This window comes from Paramormyrops kingsleyae, chromosome 18 (assembly GCF_048594095.1).
Source record: "Paramormyrops kingsleyae isolate MSU_618 chromosome 18, PKINGS_0.4, whole genome shotgun sequence".
Classification (NCBI taxonomy): Eukaryota; Metazoa; Chordata; class Actinopteri; order Osteoglossiformes; family Mormyridae; genus Paramormyrops; species Paramormyrops kingsleyae.
The window spans coordinates 18600134-18622751 of record NC_132814.1 but is presented as its reverse complement, the minus strand read 5'-3'; the positions used below and the strand labels follow the sequence as shown (position 1 = coordinate 18622751).

Below are 22618 nucleotides of genomic sequence, written 5' to 3'. Positions count from 1 at the left end.
TCTTGTGCTTTATGCATGAACTGTTTTGAGAAATACTCTTATAGTCGTGAGAATGTTAAGTATGCTTCACAAAATGTGTCAAAGCAATCAAGAAATACTGCAATTGTTTTGAGTACATTACTGGCTTTTGCAGCTAAACCAGTCTTGTGCTTTATGCATGAACTGTTTTGAAAAATGCTCTTATAGTCTTGTGAATGTTCAGTGTGTTTCATAAAATGTATCAAAACAATCATGAAAAACTGCAACTGTTTTGATTAAATTACAGGCTTTTGCAGCTAAACCATAGTTCTGTTATATATGCATAAATTGTTCTGAGAAATGCTCTGTCTTGAAAATGCTAAGTATGGTTCATGAGATGTTTGAAAGCAATCAAGAAAAACCAACATTTTTGAAAGTTTAAATGTTTTGCAGAGGAGAAGTAAACAAATGAGAAGCATATAATTCACTTTGATAACATGACTAACACAATTGATTTTTGGGCTAATTCAAACTGAATATACCTAATGTTAGAAGAGCCAAATTTACATCATTTGTAAATTAATAAAAACAATGAGAAATGACATTGTTATGAGAAACTGACTTAAGGGTGTACAGGTTTACATATGCGGTTATGAGAAGGTACCATTATCATCAGAGAATTTGTCCGAGGCGAAAAAATGCAATGGGGGGGGGAGGTGGCAGCATCTCCATTACGCAAACCCCATTACCAGAAAAGTTGAGATATTTTCTAAAATGCAATAAAAACAAAAATCAGTGATATGTTAATTCACGGGGAACCTTTATTTAAATGACAAAAGTAAAAAAATTGTTTTTGAATAGTTGTACTGACCAACTTAATCGTATTTTGAAAATATATGCAGAATTAGAATTTGACGGCTACAACATTCTCAACAAAAGTTGGGACAGAGTTAAAATAAGTGCACAGAATATTCCAGTAACAGGTTTGGAAGACTCCACATTAAGCAGGCTAATTGGTAGCCGGTGAGGTATGATGACTGAGTGAAAGGAGGTCCCATCAAAGGCTCAGCCTTTGCAAGCAAAGATGGGTCGTGGCTCACCCCTTTGTGCCAAAATTTGTGAGAATTGTTAGTCACTTGAAAAGGAACATTCGTGAATGCAATATTGCAGAGAATTTAGGTCTTGCAACACCTAAAGTACATAATACTGTGAAAAGATTTAGAGAATGCAGACATCTCAGTGCGTAAAGGTCAAGCCTAATTTCATTCTGTCTTACAAAGCAGAAGAAAATTATGAATTTGGTGGTTTTTAGTCTCTATAACCCATGCACAAGAACCTTATGGTAAATGAAATGGGGAATTGACACGTGGGGATGTCCATTTAGTTAGTCAGATATTAATGATTGAGTGGTGAACATGCACAATGCATTACTGAAAAGTACTTTAGTTGGCATTTCTTAAATCATTTAAGTTTAAAAATATGTGATCTAATACGAATTATTTGACAACATAAGTACTTGAATGTACATGAACTAAATCTGTTCAGTGCTATGTAATAGTTATTGACTTACAGAAAAGCTGCTATTAATGAATTACAGAAAGTTGCTAATGAAGTGTTACAAATGTTGTTACAGAACTGAAGCTGAGGATGAATAAAGATCCATAACAAAATCAAACGAGAAGGAGATCTTTAAAGAATAATTTATTTTTTCCTCACATTCTAAAACTGTGGGATTTTACAAGACAGGATGATGGAACTTCATTATTAAAAGTTATTAATATTTCAACACATCATCACAAGGGAAAATTCAACATCTGCCAACTATGTCAACATTATTGGTAGAATAGCTTTTATATATTCAGTGAGGATTCTAAAAAATATAAATCACACAATTCCGATCATATAACCTACATACCAATAATTTTGATATAAAAATCTCTAATAAATTCTTCATAATTATTCAAACTTTCTAAGATGACAATTTTCAGATTTTCAAATTGCACCAATAGTGCTCCACAGTAGCTAATTAAGGCGGCCAAAGTAAAACGGATTGGTTTGTTTATTTATGTATTTGTTTGTTTGTTTGATTGTTTGTTTGTTTGCCACTACGACCATAAAATGCCACTGATCACAAGTCACCAATAGAGCACCTCAAGTGATTTCTGGTCCATAACCTTTTCGTATGTCACTGGGTAGAAGACCCTCAGAATAGAAGAGGATTGTCCAGCACAGCCACACCCGCGGCTACCCCTCCGTCCGCGTGTTCGATGCTCTTGGTCCGGAGCAGGTGCCCAACACACTCGTTCAGCAGCATCTCCGTCCCTTGCCTTTGGATTCAAGGACGCAAGTATTATAAATGTGACATGCAAGGTATGCAGTCAGACTATAAGCTCCAGTGAAATGCAATATAGTGACATCAAAGACATTAAAATTAATAAGGAAAGTCATGCTATGATAAATGTAAGACCAGAGTTGTGCACCACAGATCAAATAAGACATGAGGTGCATAAATAGATAGTTTAATAATAAGTGTCAATTAGGCACTAAGCAGTCTAACTGTCTGAGGGCGGAAGCTCCTTCTGAGCCTCAGTTCTCATAGAGACAGCAGAAGCGCTTTCCAGACCTCAGCCTGGTAAGGAGGTAGTTGTTAGGGTGGGTTTTGTCCCTGCAGACCTTGGCAGCTCTGCTCCTGCATGCTCTGAGGTGTATGTCCTACAGGGAGGGCGGATCAGCCCTACAGATGCATTTAACCAAACGTCCCACCCTCTACAGAGCTTTACAGTCCTGGGCGGAGCACTGGTTGAATGTGATGACTGAGGGTCACACCCATACTCTTCAGACGCTCAGCAAAACAACTTGCAAGAGGAATGTCAGTCACCTAAACTAAGATAAGGCCTTAAACTATGATGCAGTGGAAACACGCCAGATGCTAAGACCAATGCTAATGCTAAGGCCAATGCTAATGCTAAGGCCATTGCATGCAAAGAGTCTTTCAGGAAGAACCACAATGAGAGCAGGATTTACCTGACATAGGCTCCAAAGGCACCAAGTTCACTTATACAGGTACTGAGTTTCACTGGGGTGCCCTGTCGCAGTAGGTAGTTCTGGACTGGCTGTGGGAAAATCTTATCCATTAGGATATAGGCCATCCTCTCCGATCCACCCTTTACCTTCTCCAACACCCGGCAGATATCTGCACCATAGACGTTATTTCCTGTTGATGAAATTGCCTCATTAGCCATTTAATTAGAAAAAGAGCATGAGAAGTGAAGGTGCGAGCATTTGGAAAATAACAGTCTTACCTCCACCCTCTCTTTGTGGTTTCAGGACAAACTGGTCAGGCTTCTCCAAGGCCATGGCCACCGTCTTCTCTCCCTCTGCACCCTGAACATTAACCATTAACATGAACATCCATTTACTTGCTAGTTATAGGAACATGCCTCCATTTCCTGTAACCTGATATCCTACTACAGCAGTGTTTCCCAACCCGGTCCTCGGGGATCCACAGACAGTCCACATTTTTGCTCCCTCCCAGCTCCCAGCCAATCAGGAACCTTGAATACCTGGCACGTGTAAGGATAGATAGTTTAATAATAAGCTGGGAGGAAGCAAAAACGTGGACTGTCTGGGGGACCCCGAGGACTGGGTTGGGAAACACTGTACTACAGGGTTATGGTGATAAGGGATGAATTGGATCCTATAATAGGCAGCAGAAGGCACTAGGACTTTCTGGATGGCATGCAAATCCAGTGTAGGGTTCAGACAATCATACACTATGAGCAATTTACTCAGTTCCTCTTCCAGCATGATTATACTCAAAGCACTTGACAAAGAACCAAACCACGGTGGTACTTAGTAACATGCTACAGCTGACAGACGGTGCTTGGCCAGAAGATAACAGACTCGGGTCAGAAATCACCATGCATCATGGTGACAGAAATTGCAAAAGTGACTATTTAAGAAAGCACTGGGAAGACAGCTTTACGCATGTTGTCACAAACCATCAGAGTATGTTCTACTAATTCCGTGTCAAATCATCACACTTTTGGATGTCATCATCAGCTTGGCATGCTGACCTGGTCATATGAGTAACCCATGGAACTGAAATTGCATGCGTCTTGGATCAGTATTAAGGGACATTTAAGCTAACAACTTGGGGGGGTATGACTTTGACTGGTTATATCTCTGGTGAAACCATGTGATGCCACCTATAAGCCATGATATCTCGGCAACGACTCAAAAGCCAGAGACCAAATTTTCTGGAGATGTTCATGACATAAGCTAGCTTTAGCAAAAAAAAAAAAAAAAAAAAAAAAAGACTAATTTCAAATATAGGTTTTTTTGCCATTCAATTTTTTATATTATAATCACTCATAACATGGTAATTTTTCATTCTGGGGATAGCATAGTATGTCCACAAAATATAGAGCTGGAAAAGAGCTTTAAAATGATATGAGAACCATTTCTGTACAACTTATATAAAGTTATAGCCACCACTAATTTGTTTATTTTGCCTGTTCTCAGTTGCCCTCGCAAGCTATTCAGCTCCCCCTAGGGGAAAAACTAAGAATAACATTTGTTCTTACAGTTCTAAAACTAACGCAGTATTTTTCAAATCGGCGTGTCCATATTCTAATCTAACCATCTTGTGGGCAGGATGAGAACCTTTATGGGACCTTAAGTGTGACATTCTGACCTTAAAACGATGGAGCCCGGTTCTGTTAACTCACCATGTCCAGGGTATACAGGCCTGCAAAGGTAGCTCGGATTTGGGTGACAGCCTCTGGGTCATCAGGAAAGAACTTCTCCAGAACTCCAGGCTGGGTCAGTACCTGCTGGACCTTCTTGGTGCCGGCCAGGTGGGTGCTTATGTCTGGGCATTTAACAGCCTTGGAACGCTCCATCATGAGCCGTGCCTCCCAGCTCTGCAAAAAGACACTGGGCTGCAACCAGAGAACTCCAACACGCACAACACCCAACCCAACACCCAACCTGCTGCAGGAAGATCTCCTTTTACCTAATTACCAACTTTGCAATCAGTTAGTTGTCAAGGATTTCTATCGCAAAGAGGGCATGATGTGGTTTTGCATTGAAGGTAGCAATGATTTTTTTGTCTAGAGGACAGACACTCTTAAATGTGAAATGTTCATACCTGTTCTGTGTAGTTCTGAGGCATGTAGCCATTGCGGAAATAAACGATCGCAACCTCCTGACTGCCCCTGCAAAGACGTAGCAACAGAAGGATTCACCAACCAAAATATATGGGATTACAACAAAAATTATGGGGTTAACCACATCAGACTTAACCATATAGCTTATGACAGATTACAGGTACTGATATTTCCATCACCCTATGATCTGGATGGATGGATATTGATAGCATACATACACAAACAGTCGTTTGTCCGAATCTAGTGATCCGGTGTCAAACACATCATCGAACCTCCGCCGTATGACTGGAATGTTCCTGCACATAGTAGGGGGGACAAAAACAGACGGGAAACTTAAGCAATATCTCCATTATATTCCAAAAGCTGCCCCATGTCTCACAACCACAGTACCAATTAACTAGAATGAATTCACGTTTCGATTTTTAGCGACGATGAAGGTGCCTCACCTCCTCCACAACTCGTTCTCTATATATCGATGATCATAGATATTCGTCTGGACATCCTCAACCAGAAACATAACCACAGCCCTTCAGCACGAGAGACAAACTGTCAGCATGGATATCACCAGGGAATCTTTTTACAAGTGTTCAGTTTTTCATGGGCAGTGGTGGCTTAACGCTTAAGGAAGCGCACTTGTAATTTAAAGGTTGCTGGTTCGAATCCCCGGCCAGCAAGGTAACACTGAGATACCCTGTGCAAGGTGCTGCTCCCCGGGCGCTGAATTAGCTGCCCACTGCTATGTCACGATGTCGCATATGGGTTAAATGCAGAGGACACATATAGTGTCAACACTGATCACCTAATTCTAATTTCCACAAAGCGACTCAGTGAATCAGATTAACTATAAACACCTGATGCTGAACATTAATCCCACCACTGAACAAAGCGGTTCCCTAGTACAACACACCTCTCAGACCCGTACAATTGCCAGGCCTTGGCTAGAGCAGCAGCCAGCCCTGCTGCTGGGTCATTGTTCAGGACCTTCTTCTGCTCCTCCAGTAGACCCGCGACCTTCAGGATGTGCCTGTTCAACAGCCAGTCGGACAGGTGAGCAACTCCTCGTGGATAATTATTCAATAAATTCTAAGACCTGCACTAGATTGGCCTCGTATAGAACATTCCAGGGATGGTTCACACCTGTGGACCGCTGGGGTTTGTGAAGACAGCCCTCCAAAGCTGGCAGCGATGGTGTTGATTTCGATCTGTTTCAATGAGGTACTCCCATCCGGCCGCTGGTCCACCATGTAGTCGGAGCGATTCAAGCCCAGGACAATCGACTTAGAAGACAAACACAATACTCTCAACAACAAGATGGCCAGTGACACTTGCTAATGAGTGCTGTCAAAAGCAGAATGAACCAAATGTGCATATTCAATCACTTTGAACTCTTCAGGAAAAATCTCTTGTCATTGTGTCTAAGCGTCACTCGGTGTGAAAATGTCCTAAGGCTGCTGCAACAACTAATTGATAATGTTGACAATAATCTGTAATAAAAATAGTCGACAATAAATTTTGTCATAATTGCAGTCTATGTATGAGAGCCCCACCACCGGCAAATTTTATTACCAGGATTTCAAAGTATCGTATACAGTGTTTCTCTGGACTGTCACTTTAGAGACTGACTTAAATACCTCTTCAAGTTTGTTTTGTTTTATTTTCTTTAAACCAGCAGTTCTCAACCTTTTTTGCACCGCGACCCATTTGTTACCATGCCAGCTAAGTCATAACCCTATATCAGGTATAGGTCTAAATACGTGCGATGAAGTGTGCAGTGCACTGTGCAATTTACACCAATCAATGCCTATCGCACAAATTTGATTGGATGTGCCTGTGAATTTTAAATGAAGCATCTGTGTTTTGGCTTCTGGGATTGGTTGAGTGGTCAAAATCGGCTAGTTGATCGCCCCGTCACATGATTAATCGATTATCAAAATAATCATTTTTTAGCCATTTAATTAGAAAAAGAGCATGAGAAGTGAAGGTGCCCTAGCCAAAGTAGGACCGTGACTGAAGGTTAGACAAGTAAGCACTGATTTCTCCTCACCTGTGATCGACCTTCTTTCAGCACGTGTCTGTAAATGTCGAACAGCCTTGCCGTGAATTTGTCTACTTTGATCGTGCTGGGGAGAAACAAACGTAAAACTGTATTAAAGTACAGAAATAATACTGATGTTTATCCAGTCTCCACATTTGAGTTTTCAATATTTAAGATTCAATTCTTTGTCACTGTACATGACAGTAGAACGGGGATGTCAAACTCCAGTCCTGGGGGGCAGAAGCCCCACATATTTTGAGGTTTCCCCCTCATTTAACACACCTGATTCAATTCCTTGTACTAATTATCACACAGCTCTTGAGTTAAATCATTTGTGTTGGAACAGGGAAAGAACTAAGCTACACAGGGTTCCGGCCCCCCAGGACTGGAGTTTGACACCCCTGCAGTAGAATGAGACTCTGTGAGAGGTGCAAACAAAAACACAAGACATGTAATATATATCATCTAATTTTATTAATGATCTAGCCCAAAACATCAAAGAGCTGCTCTTAATCCTGAAAGTCTCTTTAGTGTTAATTATTACTGGCCATACCTGGCAAGGGCTTCCTCCAGGAAACAGGGATCCTGGCTAATTCTGTCCACTAACTGGTTGAAGAGGGTCTGGACTTTAAGTGCCTGCTCAAAGAGGCCTTTGGGGACCGGGGACGGGAAGAGCGTGAATGGCGCGTGAGTCACCACCTGCGGCAAAAAGCTTCGCTTAGACCCTGTTCAGTACGTTAGGGAGCCAAGCAGGTCATAAGCTTACACACACAGGACCACCTATCCAGATGGATGTAGGGCGCGACCCACTGGGCAGCACAGTACTATCCGGTTGAACACAGAGGCCATGGCTTCTGAATTGTTTGGTCTGCCATAATTTAAAAGTGAAATTCGGCTATGCGATATGATATCCCGATATGTCATCTCATATCCCGATAACGATATAAACCACAGCTGCACCTCCTATTTATGGATTTTTTTTTCTACAAATCAGTCTCAGTATGAATTGGACAAAAATCCGCAAATCACACTCACAAATCCACAAATAGGCAGGACAAGATCTACAAATATGCAAAAACCTTACTGCATGTACAAATTGCTCCGATTTTTATGGATATGCTTTTACACAACACAAATAAAAAGACATTTGTGGAAAGTGATGCATTTGCGATTTTTTTTTTCTACAGATCAACTGTAATATATGGAGCCCCTAAGGGGTCTGGGTGGGAAAATATTTTTTTAAATACTTTTGAGTTCCCTTGCAATAGTTTTGCGTCCCCTCTTAATACTTTAGCTGTACGGTGTCCATTTAAAGCACAAAAGATAGAATTAATGGACTAACAAGTATAAACCTAAACGATACAGACATGTCCAATTAAATGAGCTTTAAGCATTGAACTATGGGGGACATTGAACACCATGTTACTTTCATATACATGATTTTATATGTATTTATAAGAACCCATCCTGTGGCTCACAGTGTCACTGCTGGGGTCCTGTGTTCAATCTTTAATCCCATCTGCTCACAAACTACCCTAGGAAGGTCTAATACTTTTGATTGCAGTATTTTTAAAACATTGTTATAGCCCTGAGTTTAGCACCCCCACCCAGCAGTGCTCTGTCAGCTAATCTCACATGACAAAGAAATTGAACAGCAGACAACAGGAGCCAAAGCAAACCACGTTCCTGGGGCTGATGCACATTACCTATGGCTGACTCGATACCGCCAGCACAATGACTGATGACAAAGCATCCCTCTAACTTGGCATTTAACACAAAATACACATATGGGCACTAAAACGAAGACTTACCTCTGGGAAATTAGGGCTTTCCGTGGTTCGCATCAAAACCCCGTGCAGCAGCGCCGTGTCCTTGGCCACCTCGATTAAGCTCCGGATCAACTCATCGTTCATCAGTAACTGCTCCGGGATCGATCCGGACGCCATCAGAAGCTATTTTCCTATATATGAAAACATCATGGTATTACAGGACGATTGAAAGTCGCCCCCTTTTCAATCACGCTAAATTTACCGATGGACCTTCATAGTCTCACCTCGCAACCCCTGGAAGAGAAGCCTAGAATCGCCTATGATTATAAACATACAAAAGTATCCGCCAATAATATTCATGTTTCAACATTACCGTTCAGATGCATCGCTGCACCCTTACCGTTAATGAAAAATTACACTGATTGATCCTTCGGCTGCTGTGAAAACGTGAATCCAGCAACGTTGGGCAAAGGAAGCTGTTTGGCCGCGATACGGCTCCCAGTGAGCAAAATTGCACACTCATCTTGACGTTAGCGGATTTTTGTGGGGCAACTATTGTAGCAAAACTATTTGCAAATGTGTCTGGGTATTTGTGTGACTGTCTCAATTGGTGTGTACGTAATCACATTTGTAAATGTGTAGAAGAATTGGTAAATGCCTACTAAGATGTGTAAATGTGTACTGGAATCTGTAAATGTGTAATTAGATTTGGAAGTATATTGATAGGTGTACATGTGTAAACAAATCTGTAAGAGCGTGCATGAGTACTAATGGCTAAAAAGTCTAAGTATTTTGCCCTAAGGGTTGTAAATACAGACAAATCATAAGTTACAACTCAAGTGACTTACACGTGGTTTTGCTACACTGTGCTAAACTTGGGGATCGTCGTAAAAGTGCAATGCCGTCACCAAAACACCACTTGTATATGTATATAACAGCGTATCAATATTGCAGTAACTCCTTCATTTCCAAGCCAATAAACATCAAACCAAATTCAGTGAGTTCCTTTGGTCCTGTCTAATCTTTCATGCCATTTCAGGAAATTTTCACACCCATTTACTTTTCAGAACACCACTGGTATGTGACCTACAACCATCTATCAATAATGTACACGAAAATTCTCCAAGAAAACGACTTTCAGGCACGTCAGAGACTTACCGGCGTCCCTCTGCACCGGTTGTATGGCGGGATTATATTTTACTGTTTTTTATCTCTCTCTTCTGGAAAAGAATTTGATCTTTAATCTGCCTTGTGAGGGCACTTCATTCAATGTATTAAATGCGTTAAATTCAAAATGACCATCCTGGAATCGGAATAAGAAAAGCCACTACCGGGCATGTGTGACGATTTGGAAACACCGGAAATGCATCGGCGTTACTGCTGCGGCGTGACCAGCGCCGCCTAGCGCCGCGGCCCGGAACAGCAACAGGCAGACCCGCCCTTTTCGCAAGTATCGGTCCGCAGAGCAGAAACGGGCCAGAGGGCGTATTTCAATCGCTCTACCTGGTTTGCTAAAAAGAAAAAGTGGCCCTTACTTTTGCACTATTTTGTAAAAAAATAATGGACTCCTTTGTAGTTTATATAGCAGCATTTAATTTACTATAAAATTAGATTCTTTGCCATGCATGGCACCCCGTACTGGGTAATTCCCTGCTTTGCGTCCTGCTTTGCGTCCTGCTTTGCCTACAGGATAGGCTAATGACAAGTAGGCATGGGAAATGGATGGGTGGTATTTAATTCTCTCCCGTTATAACCTGTAATTCAGACCTTTATGACTTTGCCTCTGGTAGTTTTAAATCCTGTACTGTCTCTGTTTTAGTTAATCTTTCAAGTTTTATTGCTTGGAAAATACAGTGAAATTATTGCACTACAGCTGCAGGGGAGACGGGTGCATGTATAGTATAGTGTGATATGAAAATGAGGTAGATATATGAAATGTGCAAAGTAACAAATAGACAATATTTTGACTTAAATTAATCGCGGAGTCCATGGCGATCTCACATTACAAATACAATCAACCATAGCTTCAGTGTGATGACTTTTCAAATTTACACACACTTAAAATGTGAGTATACTATCTAGAAATTCGAGAAGTTTTAGACATGTCCGAAAATACTCCGGTCTGGTCTCCGGTAGAGGGCGCAAAGTACTTGCTTATGCTCCCTGGAGAAAGCTGCCTGTGGTATTGCCCCCTAATCCGGATAAGCGGTTAGAAGATTGACGGAACTAATTTTTCAGCACCGTTGACCAATGCTTTGCCTGTATTATTTATGCTGCCACAGCATCATAAATCTGAGAAGAAATGTGGTTGGGCGTATCCCATTTTTGATAAATGCATGTTGATTAGCTGTTATGGACAGTCATGGCAAGGAATGGACAATCCACAGTAAGGCTCCAGGGGAAGCGGTTTAACAGAGCTGAACACCAATGGGATTCACCCACGACCATTGAATCGTGCATATGTCCCGTGATGGTTTGGTATTCTGACCGCCGTGCAGCCAAGCCTTGTGCCTAGTGCTGCCTTTTACAGGCTCCAGGCCCCTGTCACCCAGACAGGGATGAGTTAACATTGCCGAGTATTTGAATTAAGAACTTGTAAAAAGGTTAGTTCGTTATTTTAATTAGGTGAGATTTAGACTATGCCTTCTTGAATAACTTTGTGGTTTATTGATTCTGAAGCTTACCTCCTCTGTTTTTGCGTGAGCTCTGCATGCCTCAGTTTGAATAAGGAATAAGGTGAATAAGGAACAGCCTATTAAACCTTAATTTACGCTACTGCACTTGAGTGATTTCTTCAGTTTAATTTCAATCAGAGTTTCAATTTAATTTATTCAAGGCAGTTCTTAATGGTTTATTTTATCCTTTTGCAGCAAAGAGTAATATCTCATTTTTTATGTAAAGAAATAAATATTTTGATCTATACTTCATACATGTTTCTCTGTGTTGTGGGGGCAGGGTAAATGGAATATTAATTGAATAATAACTGGGGAAATTCGACTAGTAATTCTGCCTGAAATTCCCATCCCTAAACCCAGAGTGATTGGAAGATGTATGGATGTATAAAAACTCTTATACTAATATATCATGTATACATATAGAGATTTCAGACCCAATGAAATCATATCATATTGGCCCCCAACCCAGACAAATCCATTTTTTAAAATCTCCTAAGATACTTCTCCAAAATAACAGCTGATATATTTTATATACAGTAATAAATCCAGCCAGTTGTCTGAAAAATATAGCTAAAAAATACCCAGACTTCTCAGTGGTGATTTTCAGCTTTTGTCGCACTAGCAGTCGAGAGCTGTTTGGAGGTTAGTCATAGGGGGAGATTTAAGAACAATGAAACTGAACAAAGAGATTAAATCAAAGCCAAACTGTGAAGAAGATTAAAGTATTTCTGCCCTGTGCTGCGTGAAGACATGCGTGATGGGAGACGGAGTGTGAAACCACAGCTATCTATCGTGTTTCTCTGGGCCCTGCCAGACTGCTGTCTGCTAATGCCTCAGAATGAGATGCCAAGACTGCAGGGCTGCTTATAGATGCCTCCTTTATCCAAGGTGACTGGGATTGGGAGACTCGCTGGGGGAAGGGGGCCATGGGAGGGTTGCCCCCGATAATTGCCCTTATCACTCGTATTCTTTATTCAGACTCTATTATCCAAAGTGACAAACAATTGAGAAAGCAAGTTCAGCCAGTTTCTTAGGAGCAGCTGCGGGTTAAGGGCCTCGATCAAGGGCCCAACGGCGTGAACCTTTCTGCTGAGCCTGGGATTGGAGCCGGAGACGTTTCCTCACCCCCACGACACCATTGCGAGATATTCTTTCACTTTGATCTAGTTTTCCGTTAGAAACGCATTACATCACCTTCAGTGCACAGGTCACGTGTAATTCACAACGCAACTTATTGTATAAAGAAAAAGTACATAGAAAAATAGATACAGTAGAATTCTAAAATAATTAATAGAAATATCTGTTATAATGAAAATCTGTAAAGACTCATATATTTACATGTATATTTATATATTTATGTAATTAAAATTTATGATGGTCCCCGTTACAATGTTGCGACCTTACAATGGGTAAACGTTTTTCAGTTTCAGTACATTGTTCAATAAATTACATGAGATATTGAGCACTTTTTCTATAATGTAAATGTTTTAAGCATGTAGGGCAGGCTAAGCTACGACGTTTGTTTGGTTAGGTTTCACTGTATAAAAAGCATTTTCTCCTTACAATACTTTCACCTTATGATAGGTTTGTCGGAAAATAACTCAGTCGTGAACTGGGGAGGGGCTGTGTGTATATTTGCAGATAATTATATGTGTGTTTGTTCGCCTGTGTGTGTTTGTTAACCTGTGTGTGTGTTTATTCACCTGTGTGTGTGTGTGTGTTTATGACTTACACCAATGGGCTGCTAAGCTTCTGAAAGCCCGGTGGCCTGTTGGCTGGAATGCAGCCTTGCAGGTTGTGGCCCCTAGCTCCCTGCACCCACCCCCCCCCAACATGCACTCACGGCTGCTCAAGTGCTTGGACCGTTGCCGGGCAACCTGCTCTGGGATTCTTGCGCCGGTTGCTGCCGGCCTGCCAGACCCTGGGCGCCACTGTTCTCCTGGAACATGCGGCTCTCTGTGAGGGTGAGAGGAAGACTAACCCGGGGGGGGGGTCCGGTTTCAGAGATACAGCCCACAACAGAGCGCCCCCTGCAGATAGTATATCAGGTGCGCATTTCAGACTGTCACAGTTATATAAAAAAAGATATTCATGAAGAAAGAGGATCACAAATGAATTAAGAGAGTGTTTCTCAAACCTGTTCTTGGGGACCCCCGAGTGTGCACTGCCTGGCAGGGGGCTGGGGGACAGCAATAACATGGACTGTCTGGGGGGGTCCCTGAGGACCGGGTTGGGACACCCGGAAGAAGGCATCGCCCTCAGTGAGACGCCAGCTGGCCTCCCTAGTACCGCATCCGCATTGCGGTCTGCAGTCCGCTGTGAGTACGCAGGACGCGGCGAAAGCACCACCAAACAGTGCCGTAGCTAGAAATTCTGGGCCCCTTGACAAAATACCACCTTGGACCCTTTTTGCTAGGGTTGCTAACTTCAATCAGAAGATATACAGGACGCCAACAAATGGTCTCCCCCATAAAATCTGAGGGGTGGGGTAGCCTATGGAAAAAAAATTACATATGGGGGTGGAGGGGTTTTGTTCAATACGGGACACAGCATATTGTTTCCCGATATAGGATGATCCTTTAATATACCGGACGGATGGCAACTCTACCCGTGTTATGTGTAATGTAATGTATTGAGGGGCCTCCTTAAAGTGTTGGGCCCCTGAATCTGCACCTGCTGGGCCCCTGACCACCAGCACACCGTCCACTTAAGGGAGCAGCCTTCAGAGTCGCTGGTCTTATCTCATGCGGGCCCCTGTATAGCTGCCCGCAAACAAACCCAGCCACACTTCCCAGCCTTTGCCTGCTCCACAGCGCGCGTGTCTGTGTTTTAACAGTTGCCACAGGAGACAGGTGTCTCTGGATGGGGGGGGGGTTCTATGTAAGCCGTGAAGTTGCGGTCACACGCCGGGCCCTCATTCCGGGGCACTTTGAAGCCAGACATGAGCAGATCCCGAGGGAACGGCCACCATTGGCGCAGATCAAGAGGGAACGGCCAGTCGGCGCAGGCCACATGGAACCACCGTTTAATGGTGTCTGTCAGCCCCGCGGGTCATTTTGGGATCCCCACGTCCCCTAATGACGTCCGAGTCACAGTCGCGACCGCTTCCGTGTCCGATTCTCCCAGCGAGCCAAGGTAGAGATGGCCATAGAAATGATGAGGCGTAGAAGAGTTTTCAAAATCCGGAATAACAACATCAAACCCCAACACTAACAGGCATTATTATTCAGCCCCCCAGAGCATTTTTTTGCAGTGGCATTTAAAAGCCAGAAGTTCATGCCAGAGGTATAAATAAAAATAGTTAGGCAAACTTTTCGAGTGGCGCGTTAAAAGGCTGTCTGTCTGCACGGAGCTTAGTGAGCTCTAGCAGATGGACGTTTGCGGGATGAAGGCTGACGGCTCCGTAACTCCGCCATATTTATGTGCGTGTGTCTATTGTTTGAACAGAGTTCTGGGTCAGAGGTACGCCTGGACGGGCCGTAAATAGAAAGACAGCTGAAGGTGCCGTATCAGGCCTGAGTACCACGACTCATGGTGCAGATAGCCCACTGTGTGGACTCACACGGTGCAGATAGCCCACTGTGTGGACTCACACGGTGCAGATAGCCCACTGTGTGGACTCACACGGTGCAGATAGCCCACTGTGTGGACTCACACGGTGCAGATAGCCCACTGTGTGGAGTGGCGAGGAGAGAAGCATCAGTATCTCCCTCAAAACCAGCCACTAAATATCATCTTTGGCTCTTCCAGAATGGCTCGGTCCTCCCAAGTTTGCTCTTTGCACATTTGTACCTCTGGATTCACTCTGTTTCTCAGTATACAAGTGCTAAATCCCATACCCAGGCTTTGATGTCCGATAGGCGATGATGGATACCTATCAATTAGATAATCTCAAGGTTTGGACTCCTGACCACCATATAAGCAGCGTTCCCTGATGACTTTCTGTCTTTTCTTCCGTTCTTCAGGCTTTCCAATGTCCATCAATCCTATTGCTGGTCACCCTCTTCCCTGTTCTCATTTAACATCCTTTTTCAATGCTCTGGATCTTCACACAATATGCCCAAAGCAAGAGAGCATCACTAGACTTTGTTCATTTGTGCCTCATGTGAAGGTTTAGCTGGTTGTTGATGTTTTAATATTGTGTCCACGGTTCTTCATACATTTTTAATGACGACAGCATCCTTCTCTCATGTACCAGTCTTCACCAGTCGCCATTTTCTGTTTTGGCAGTGGCTTCTTGTCCAGTTTAGAGATTCGTCATAAGGCCAAGATGGTCTGGTACACCCACTTATCATAGTTTGACTTGGTCAACACGATCAAAGGCTCTGTCGTAATCAATAAAGCACATATGTTGATAATAAAATATATATTTCAGCATATTAGGCATTTTAATATATTCAAGAGAAAGGATAGTTTTCTCCAAGTATAGTTTACAAACAACCTTTTTGTAAGATAATATACCTCAAACTCTTTCTGAGTAACTAAACACAGATCTGATATATGGATATATCAAAGCAGCAGGATGAGACCAGTGCAGGTGTGATACATTTACATATATAAGTAAGTAAACAAAGCAAAACTCATTTAAGAGATGATGGGTCATAAATATCCAGAAAAAACTTAAAGGATCATTATTACATTAGGTCAGTCTCTTCTACAGCTTTTATCAGACAAACTTCCTGCCTGTGAAGCCATACACAACAGTCAACCAGTGAAGGGTCATCCCAGAATAGCAATGATTCAGACTGTCTATATCTAATCAATCCTTGACTGCTTCATTTATCACACATGACGCCGCCGTGCCTGATAACTCCATCTACGACCACTGATAACCCGCCCATTTCCCCCTAAAGTAATTCCAGCTTCTCCAAGCCACCCAACTTGCAGTAAATCATTCAATACAGTACTGTGGAAAAGTCTTAGGCAAAGTTAATGTTTAAAGCTATTGATCTTGGTAGTAATTGGAATTTGGAAATTCCCTGAAAATTTGACAATTATAACAATTAAGAGTAACAAAAAATAAACAAGAATTTCATCTTTCCTCCAAAAAGTCACTGATACCATGTCGGCTAGATATACTGCCATTCGGTTCCCAAACCCCTCCGTAGCCTCAGCCATTCCATGTATTCATTAAATTTCTCCATCAGCTCTATTGATTAATTAACTTGATTTGTCAAATAACTCAATGGGGTATTGATTAGCCAAACGAGGTGTGTTAGTGGTCGAGTCAAAAAATACTCTGTTGGACAGTTGCGGCAAACACTGGGAACACTTTTGGAGAGGTTTTGAAATGTCTAAGCGGACACACTTTGACAGACATAATAACATAGTTTTACACCAACATGAAGATCGTTTCAACTTCATTTTGAGCTTCTTTTGTTTGTCTGTGGCAGTCTAGAAGGTATCACTGAATTCCATAAGACGGGAATGCGTTTCTGATTTGTCAAGCGTGAAATGCCCCCAAAAGGGAATTCTATAAGGGCGAGAGGACGATCAGAAAGACTTCAATGGTCATTTGATGACATGCTTAACTGCTACGGAGATTCTTGCACTGTTCCAGAAAAGCACCCTACCTCTTTAACAGCAAGCTTCACTCCGTCAGGATGCCTATCGCTGTTAGGAATGTTGGCTATTAGGCAGGGACTTCTATTCTTGTCTATTTTGGGAGCTACAGTAGGCATTTGTGGACGCTTATCTCCTGTTTTGTTGTCAAGGTCAGGACGCACAGAGCTGCTAAATCAAACATAGGACCCGATTTAAATAATTGCACAGACACAGACATGTGCTAAGTAGCTAACCAGAAAACCTCATGAAAATATGAAAATAGAATGGAATAGATTTTCCTGGCCATTACCGCATTTTTTTTTTTTGGTTCGGTTTGCAAATGACTTGGGGACGAACGGCGGGACGGTGCTTAAGTGACGGAAACTGTGGCCAGGCGGCTTTGGTTCCCCGAGCAGTTGTGATTTTGAGGGATGTACAAAAATGCATTGCTTCGACAGGTTCTAATTTGCATAAGTGGGAGTGGTCATTTCTTAAAATACTAACGAATGTGATTTTGGCATCCTGTGCTATGTGCTGTAAGTAAAACAAAACTGACTTCAAGCAAAGGCTTTCACGGCTACTGGCTACTGTCCACCTCAGGGGAACAGAAGATGAAACTTCATAATACATTGTGAACTCTATGGTCATTGTTCTTTTTAATGACATCACACATGATGTCACCACTAATGCAAGTGTAAGTTGATCCCTTGGTCCTGGGTATAGTTTCCTGTAGCCAGTACTGTTAGGCTATTGCTTAACCAAATACACCAGTATTCCCCAGTTCTCTGGACCCACAGCCAGTCCTTGTTTTCACCAAAATGTTCTAATGTAGAAAATGCAGATACTTCTGGATGAAATAAAAGGAAAGAATTGACATTTTTGTATTTTGCCACTAAAGTAGTGTTTACGGTATTTTTTAATTTGAGGCCTAGTTTCTAAAAATTTACAATGCAGGAAAACGGTAACCATGCAAGAACATGATTCATTGCTGTTAATTAAACCAAAAAAAGAACATACCGAAAAATGGTATTTCTCGTTTTAATGGTACAAAAGTACGTGCTTGTCTTTTTCCACAGAGATCTGTAACCGTTTAGAGATGTGACGCACAAATCAGCCCAAGCAGTGAGATCGTTTCGAGCAAAAGTCATCGTGCGCAATCAGTGCGAAGGACCGAGGTTAATTAATATCCGCTTTTTAATAACCACATATAGTTATCAGTCATAAATTAATAGAAATAGAATGCACAGTACTACTGCACACACTTGAAGTACAGGATGCTTATATTAGGAGGAAGCTAGAACATATAGCATAAGTATTAAGCACTAGGTAGTCCTACAGAAGAAACGCGCGATTAAATTTATTAGGGGACGATACAGTTTGTTTTTAAAATAATAAACAGACAATAAAACAATACGCACAATCAGATATGCTTGATGGTTCATATCAAATTCCGAAATGTAATCTTAGGAGTAAAGATGCACCAGACACAGAAACTACTGGTCCCAGAAAAAAAAAGCACTTTACATAAAAAGACAGAGCCCTCCCGATAGCCGTTATCCCTACCACAATACAGCGCCGTTATAAAAATAACCGGCTTAAGTTTGCGCCGAGATAAAAACGCAGTTTGCCTTTTGTGTCGGCTCAGGCACGCGCTGCTCACCAATGGCCCGCCGAGGAGGGGGACACATGGGGATTTCTGACATAACTCCTCAAACCCTGACCTTGAGGGACACAATAAAAGAAGCCCTCCATCGACCCAGACTGTGCACTACGGCTAAGGTTGGTGCGCACTCACCATGACATGCACTGCATCTATCCCGCATATAGCTTTTATTATTATGGCTGTTATTATGTATACATGTATTTAACAACTGACCGTATTCATTGTATTGTATGCAACTAACAAATGATGATGTCTGAGTTTAACAACCACGAGTTTTGGCATGCGAGTATAATTTAACGTGCATCACGCAATTTAAAGTTTATAAATTGAATTGCGTGCGTCGTTTCTTTTGAATCAGAAAACTTGGAGAGAACCGCTCGCTTCCCGTGGTCCGGAGCGGTGAGCATGTCCCGTTTGTAAAGAGGCCGGCCTGCGTCCTGCAAGAGCGCTCGGCTGCCGGCGCAAAAAGGGGGAAAAACGGATTTTTATAATAAATTAACTTTTTTCGCAGCACATCAAACGAGGTTAGAAAATCATCTAAGCAATTAGAAAATAACGCGTGTTTCAGTTTCTGGATGTCATGAAATGTGAAATAAGGGTTCTGATCGAATTTTGTTCTTTCTCACAGGGGACAATGGTCAGAATTAGGGAAAAGACGCAACGTTCATTGACAATTTGCGAGAAGGCTGAAGCGAAGATGCGATGGCAAGTCCGTAGGAGGTTAAAGACACCGCGTGTCTTATTTTATATTTATTTACAGGTGACATTATTAACTGCAAATAAACGATTTCCAGTGGATCAGAGAATGACATCCACTGAGAGAAGTGTAACAGAAGAATCGATACATAGTGTGAAGCTCTTTGGCTTTGCTCTATGGGACGGACTGTTTCTAATAGGCTACATTGACTTTTGGTATGATCCAGTTAATTAGGAAACGACCAAAAATGAGGTTTCCAGAATTCACAGGCCTCATGAAAGCCACCATCAGGACTCACCCCTGAGATCTTAACAGTGCATGTCGCAGTAACTCTGAGGTGAGTTCCAGGCCTTTTGGAATCTGATGCTTTGAAATATATTAAGGTGACACAGAGCTGTTATATTTGTAAAGATAAACTTAACAATGAGACACTTATTTAATATTAAATGTGGGAAATTTGCAACTGATTGAATCTCAGATTCACATTGGGTCGACGCTGATTTACATCTGGATCTCGGAATGAGCAACTGAAATACTTGCTTAGGATTCTTCCGCGATTTAGTCTTTTGATGAAAACTAATTTACTTAAAACACATGCAAGGATTGAGATGAGAGAATTGTGAAAGTAATGGAAACGGACAGACATATGTATGTTTCTAATCATTTTTTGAAGGACCTACTCATATCCAACTATCCATCCGTCTTCTCATGGTAACAGTGACGTTAAACTCAAAGTCTTGATTGTAATTGATATGACTGCACTTGATAAGTCTTTTCCCATGAAATTATCTAACAGGAATGGATAGACAATCCCCTACCATACAGTTACAATCAGCTTTGACCTTCTTTGAGGGCTTGTCTAGCAGCTGATATATGGACCACTTGAGATGTTCTGATTAGGCCATATAGTGAGTGATTGTAGATGAGTGTTGGTTTCTCTCCATATGCTTTTTTCAGCTCCCAATACTGAGGAGGAGGTAGTTAAGACTTGCAGTGATGTTTAGGAAAGTTATCACATGAACATCACTTTAAGTCTGTGCTAGCTCCTCATTCCACAGCTTCCCGTCAGCACAGAAACTAGGTAGGTACCCAGGGTGACATTCTGGAGGTTTTTCCCACTGCCTCCTCGAAATACCATGCTGTATGAAAAAGAATCATGGTAATAAAGAAAAGTAAATAAAAAGATACGGTCTTGGACAAGACAGACAGCATCTTTGCAATGCTAGTAAAGAAATCAAAGTTGTAGCTCATAATGTCTTCATAACATTCACCAGTTTGCTTTTCTGCAGGATGACAGCTCAGCAGTCCCCATATTGTCATGGAAACCAAGACCGATGTAGAGTAAAATCACGTGGCGGTCACCAGACTGGACTCTGATTGTGTTGAAAGGAAATATGTAAAGCCATGTTGTTCAGGTGATGAACGCACCGATGTGGAAGTCTGAGTCTCCTCTCAGTCCTGCCCATCCATCTTCAGATGTCCTCTTCTCTCTTTCTCACAGGCCCCTTCCAGGATTATGGACCTTGACGCCATTCTGTCCACAAAATTATACACACTAGTTTCACCTGCTTGTGTGTACATATGCACATGTACACCAATCTGCTGTATCCTTTAAAAGGCCGCTATTACACTAGTGAATTTCTGAGTGCATGTGTGGCACAAATATGGGGGTAATACATGGTTCAGAGGATTAGGACACTGCCTGTGATTGGAAGGTCACTGGTTCCAATCCCAGGGTGAGCAGAACGGGTTCATCACTGGGTCCTTGAACAAGGCCCTTAACCCCAGATTGTTCTAGGTTTTGGCTGACCCTGCTTTCTCAAAAATGTGCACCGCTTTGGATAAAAGTGTCAGCTAAGTAAATAAATTTAAAAATACAACAACAATAGAACAACAGTTATAGGTCGGCCGACGGAAGAGGAGTCATTTTATTTTAGATCTACGATTAGAAGTCGTACTTGTACATAGATGTTGGAAGTTTACATTCGTTGTTCACGGACTGCCCGGGATTGTTGTCACGCTGCTTTGCTGGCACGCATCACCAGAACGGAAGGGGACATTAGCGGTGACTCACATCATTCTTAAAGAGCGGGATGCCAAGAAGTCTCCTCGGGCCAGCGGTACCCGACACGAGTGGCGAGCGCGTGTGTCTCGCGGGGAGGTATGCCGTCATCGTGCGCGCGGCGTGTGTCCGCGCACGTGTGCCGCACGTGCGTCTGATCCCAGCGGAAAGATCCGGCTCGAGGTGCAGACGGTGTCTGGGGAGGCAGATGGTGACAAGTGTCTCTTAAGAGCGGCGACGCCGGCTGTTTGGCCGCTATTAAAAATAACCGCCGGCTCTGCCCCAACCTCTTTGTTTCAGGCGACTGCATTTTACATGACGACATTGGCGAAATATCTGGCTGCGCAGCGCGGGGTCGCGTTTCACAAAGGGCTTCGGTATTAAATGGCAGGCAAACCCACCTTATTTAGAGTCACCAGCACAGATCGCGGTTAGAGGCCCAGCACGCAAGCACCAGGCAGTCGGCAACAATCGAAAGCGTGACGGTGATACACACCGAGCAACTCCCAGTGTGAGAAATCGCCCTCCTAAACAATATCGAAAAACGGTTCTTTCGATAACCTGTAACCTTCATATATTGATGTGAACCTTGCTTCCTGGAATTTCACAATGAACCAAATAAAAGTGAGCCTTACACTGAAATCTTTCAAATACACAACTCTGCTATATTCACTTGCTGTTAACACACGCAATTTTAGGGGCAAAAGGTTTCTGTATTAGGGTCAGTCAGCTTCTCATAAAAGAATTGCTAGTTTATAAGCAGTTTAATTTAGGATTATTCTTTGTAAATGGATCTACCAGGTACAATAAGTTCAAAGCCAGAGTGAAAGTATTTTTAGCAGCATTTGTCAAAATGGTGACAAACAGTTTTACAGCTGGCGTGGAGGAACTGCAGCGTCGTTGAGAGAGTGGTTTATAACAGGACGTGGATCTTCTGAACAAAGCAAAACTTTAGATCTCTTGCGTACATATATCACCTACCTATTTTCATATAAATGGATGCATATTTACCTTATCTTGAACATCTCATACTTGTATTTCAAA

At 42.3% G+C, this 22618-nt stretch overlaps 1 protein-coding gene and 1 long non-coding RNA gene across 3 annotated transcripts; one reads left to right on the top strand and one right to left on the bottom strand.

Moving 5' to 3' along the window:
• Positions 1–1644: 1644 nt before the first annotated feature.
• On the bottom strand, positions 1645–10300 carry gss (glutathione synthetase). 2 transcript variants are annotated; one of them, XM_023798740.2, is made up of 13 exons: positions 10092–10300; positions 8976–9124; positions 7718–7863; positions 7174–7249; positions 6267–6406; positions 6037–6153; positions 5576–5656; positions 5348–5425; positions 5111–5177; positions 4689–4883; positions 3261–3342; positions 2983–3172; positions 1645–2285 (listed from the first exon to the last, which is right to left on the bottom strand). In XM_023798740.2, exons 2-13 carry the CDS (start codon positions 9108–9110, stop codon positions 2162–2164), a joined length of 1431 nt encoding a protein of 476 aa, XP_023654508.1. In that variant the 5' UTR covers positions 9111–9124; positions 10092–10300; the 3' UTR covers positions 1645–2161. The 2 variants fall into 2 exon arrangements, with proteins under 2 accessions (XP_023654508.1, XP_023654509.1); XM_023798741.2 differs by lacking the exon at positions 10092–10300 and adding an exon at positions 9334–9799.
• An 8488-nt stretch (positions 10301–18788) lies between these two features.
• Positions 18789–22216, top strand: LOC111837013 (uncharacterized). The gene is made up of 5 exons (XR_002836548.2): positions 18789–18931; positions 19174–19339; positions 19444–19849; positions 20802–20927; positions 21014–22216. It is a non-coding gene; the product is annotated as an uncharacterized lncRNA (long non-coding RNA).
• Positions 22217–22618: the final 402 nt, after the last annotated feature.

Excerpts from the sequence above, each read along its gene's own strand:
- gss (XM_023798740.2), bottom strand. The coding sequence starts at position 9,110 with ATGGCGTCCGGATCGATCCCGGAGCAGTTACTGATGAACGATGAGTTG. Across the intron at positions 3,343-4,688 it reads GCCTGTATACCCTGGACATG|GGTGCAGAGGGAGAGAAGAC; the intron begins GTGAGTTAACAG and ends GTTAATGTTCAG. Across the intron at positions 3,173-3,260 it reads ACCACAAAGAGAGGGTGGAG|GAAATAACGTCTATGGTGCA; the intron begins GTAAGACTGTTA and ends TTTCATCAACAG.